The sequence below is a fragment of the Myotis davidii genome, unplaced genomic scaffold (genome assembly GCF_000327345.1).
Source record: "Myotis davidii unplaced genomic scaffold, ASM32734v1 scaffold447, whole genome shotgun sequence".
Taxonomy (NCBI): Eukaryota; Metazoa; Chordata; class Mammalia; order Chiroptera; family Vespertilionidae; genus Myotis; species Myotis davidii.
The window spans coordinates 325056-328797 of NW_006297827.1; the positions used below are offsets into that span (position 1 = coordinate 325056).

Genomic DNA, 3742 nt, shown 5'->3' on the forward strand with positions numbered 1-3742 from the left:
CCGCCATCTTGGTTGGGTTAATTTGCATATAGTTGCTCTGATTGGCTGGTGGGTGTGGCTTAAGGCATAGCAAAGGTACAGTTAATTTCCACGTTTGTCTTTTATTAGTGTAGACTAGAGGCCCAGTGCACTAAATTCGTGCAAGGGAGGGGGCGTCCCTCAGCCCGGCCTGCACCCTCTCGCAATCCAGGACCCGCTTGCTCCTAACCACTGGCCTACCTGCCTGCCTGCACACCCCTAACTGCCTCTGCCTGCCTGCCTGATTGCCCCTAACCACCTCTGCCTGCCTGATAGCCCTTAACCGCCTCTGCCTCGGCCACCACACCCGGGACCCAGGCTTCCCTCCTCCAGCTGGCCACAGGCACCCAGGACCTGGGCTTCCCTCCCTCTGGCTGGCCTCAGGCACCTGGGACCACTACCATGGGCAGCTTCCCTGCCTCTGGGTTCACCTTCTAAAATTGACTGTATGTGATAAGGAGAGACCTTATTAATATTTTTTAATTTTCTTTATTCCAACAGGAAAGGATAATTCCCCTAAAAATAAAAGAAATCACTCTCAGAAGCACATATATCAGATTAAGACTCATATATATTTTTATGAAAGACTTTTTGAGCCAACAATACTAACCTTAAGGTTGGATAAGCAGTTGTTGAGGAAAATGTGCCACCTGTTCAAGAACAGCTGCTTCTGACTGACACAGAGCAGACAGGTGACCAGGGGGTACAAGGCCTGAGGAAAAAGAAGACAACATCACCAGAGGATTATAGTCCAACCAACCAGGTAACACAAGTTCTCTGGAACCTCCTTATGTGGCCTGTATGGGCCAGAATACATAGGGTCCTTATAACACAGAGGTGGATATTTCACAAAGGCTTTCTGATGACAATGGGGATGAATAATCTAGTTACATATTGTGTACAAGTTTCATGTACAATAAGTAAAATCTGATTCATTGATTTCGTCTTCACTTCTGAATTTTAAACACAAACTCATTTCTTGGTGAGAGCATATTTTTTCCATTGAGTTTTAGAGACAGTGGAAGGGAGGAGAAGGGGGGGAGAGAGAGAGGAAGAGAGAGAGAGAGGAGAGAGAGAGAGAGAGAGAGAGAGAGAGAGAGAGACAGATATTGGTTGTTTCCCACATGCACCCAAACCAGCAACCTGCAACCCAAATATGTGCCCTAGACCAGAATTGAACTTGGGACCTCCCAGTCTGTGGGCAGACACACTAACACAGAGAAAATCGGGTTAGGGACAAACTCTCTTTTTTTAATCACTTTTAATCCTAAGAAGGGAAGGAGGAAGGCACACTAATTTTGAAAATGTTACTGGCTTTTTTGCTTATAAAGCATCTACTAGTTTGTCCCTGACTTAGAGGTAGGTGTATATATTTTCTTTTGCATGTTACCTTTCTGTAATTAAATAAGATTCCTAAAAGAAATGTTATTGCATTGGGAAACTCCACCAAGACAAATTTAACCACAGAAGGAATTTCTTATGACTGAAAAAACAGAGGTGCTACTGTGCTTTTCAAGCCTAAATGGGCCAGTTGACTGCAGCAGCTGAAGAAGACAGAAAAGCTAATGGGCAACCACCCAAGAAATATACATGCAGACCTGACACCACTTTGCTGACCCAGAGGCCATATATCTTTATGGCTCCCTCCGCTCCAAATTAAGGCTAGTGAAGATTTAAAAATAATATTACTGGCTTGTCCATAAATTTGAATTAGCAAAAAAGCAATTGCCACAATGAGATTCAGTGCTTAACAATTCATTAACTTATTTTTAATTTACTTTATTTTATTTTTTGTTATTAAAATAATCAAAGTTTTTTTTTCATTCCAACAATTTACTAAAAGTATGTGCACACATATACATGTTTATGCACATGGCTTAAATATAAAATCATTGTGGGATGTGAACTGGTGGGGGAATAATAATAGATTTCAATTTAAGATTTAACAAACTCAGAAGCAGTTGATTTTATATTGTAATTCTAGGTTCAATTAAGTTTCTGCTACCTCAATGTTTCTTTAAAAAAATATTTAAATCATTTTTTGTTTTTCAATTACAGTTGTCATACATTATATTAGTTTCAGGTGTATACCCAGTGGTTAGACATTATATATCTTTCTAAGTGATCAACCTGATAAATCTCATATCCATCTGATATCATACATAATTATTAGAATACTAGAGGCCCAGTGCACAAAATTTGTGCATGGGAGGGGGCGGGTCCCTCAGCCTGACCTGCACCCTCTCCAATCCGGGACCCCTCCGGGGATGTCCGACTGCCTCTCCCAATCCGGGACCACTGGCTTCTAACTGCCTGCCTGCCTGATCTCCTCTAACCCCTTTGCCTGCCTGCCTGACTGCGCCTAACTGCTCTCCTACCAGCCTGATTGCCCTAAACTGCTCCCCTGCTGGTCTGATCACCCCAAACCGCCTCTGCCTCACCCCACACCCAGGACCCAGGATTGCCTCCTTCAGCCGGTCTCAGGCACCCGGGACCCGGGCTTTCCTCCCACTGGCCGGCTGCAGGCACCCAGGACCCGGCTGCTTCGTTCGGGCAGGCCGCAGCTGCAGGGGACTGTGGGCAGGCACCTTCTTCTGGGATGAAGCCGCAGGTGCCCGTGACCATGGGGTGGGCAGCTTGTCCCTCTTCTGGGCTGCATGTGCAGGCACAGCCACGGGCACCCAGGACCATGGGGCAGGCGGCTTGTCCCTCTCCCAGGCCACACCCTGGCTGGTCTCCATTCCTCTCTCCCCAGTGTTGAGTGTCTGAGCTGTGACAGCATGAGGGCGTGATGACCATTTGCATATTAGCACTTTATTATATAGGATTGGCTATCTGTATGTCTTCTTTGGGAAGATGACTATTTGGGGTCCTATGCCTTTTTTTGGTTTTTAGTTAATCATCATTGAGGATATTTTTCCTATTGATTGTTGTTTTTTTTTTACAGAGAGTGGAAGGGAGGGGGGAAGGAGAGAGAAAGATAGGCAGAGAGACTTCAATATGAGAGAGACACATGGATTGGTTTCCTTCCACATGTGCCTCAACTAGGGCCAGGGATCTCCCAGGTACATGCCCTTGACTGAGAATTGAACTCGAGACTCTCCCATGCATGGTCTGATGCTCTAACCACTGAAATACATTGGCCAGGGCACTTTGCATTTTTAATTGGGTTGCTTGTTTGTTTGGTGTTGAGGCACACAAGATTTTTTATATATTTTACTCTTCTGTAACTACCAATTTGTACTTCTTAATCCCTTCACCTTTTCATCCATGCCCCCAACACCCTTCTCATCCAGCAACCATTGAAATGTTCTCTATCCATGAGTCTGATTCTGTTCTGTAAATTTATTTTGTTTTTTAGATTCATTTGTTGATAGATATGTATTTATTTATTTTTCTAAGTAATTTAAAAAATAGTTATTGTTGAGGGTATTACAGATATCCCCTCTTTCCCCCCACATTGTCCCCTCTGCCCAGTTCCTGCCCCACCCCAGGCCTTCACCACCCTACTGTCTGTGTCCATAGATAAGATCTTTGATTAATCTCTTCCCATCTTCCCCTCCTCCCTTCCCTTTGAGATTCATCAGTCTGTTCCATGCTTCCATGCCTTTGATTGTTTTATTCACCAGTTTATTTTGTTCATTAGATTTCTGTTCATTTATTTTGATTTTTAGATTCAATTGTTGATATGTATTTGTTGCCATTTTATTGTTCTTATTTTTTA

General features: G+C 43.7%; 1 protein-coding gene across 1 annotated transcript in view; it reads right to left on the reverse strand.

Moving 5' to 3' along the window:
* The window catches only part of FRY (FRY microtubule binding protein), a 409004-nt gene that overhangs the window by 257040 nt on the left and 148222 nt on the right, over positions 1-3742 (reverse strand). Inside the window, exon 11 of the mRNA XM_015570438.1 lies at positions 629-730. Within this exon, the coding sequence (XP_015425924.1) occupies positions 629-730 (102 nt within the window). The remainder of the gene's footprint in view (positions 1-628; positions 731-3742) is intronic.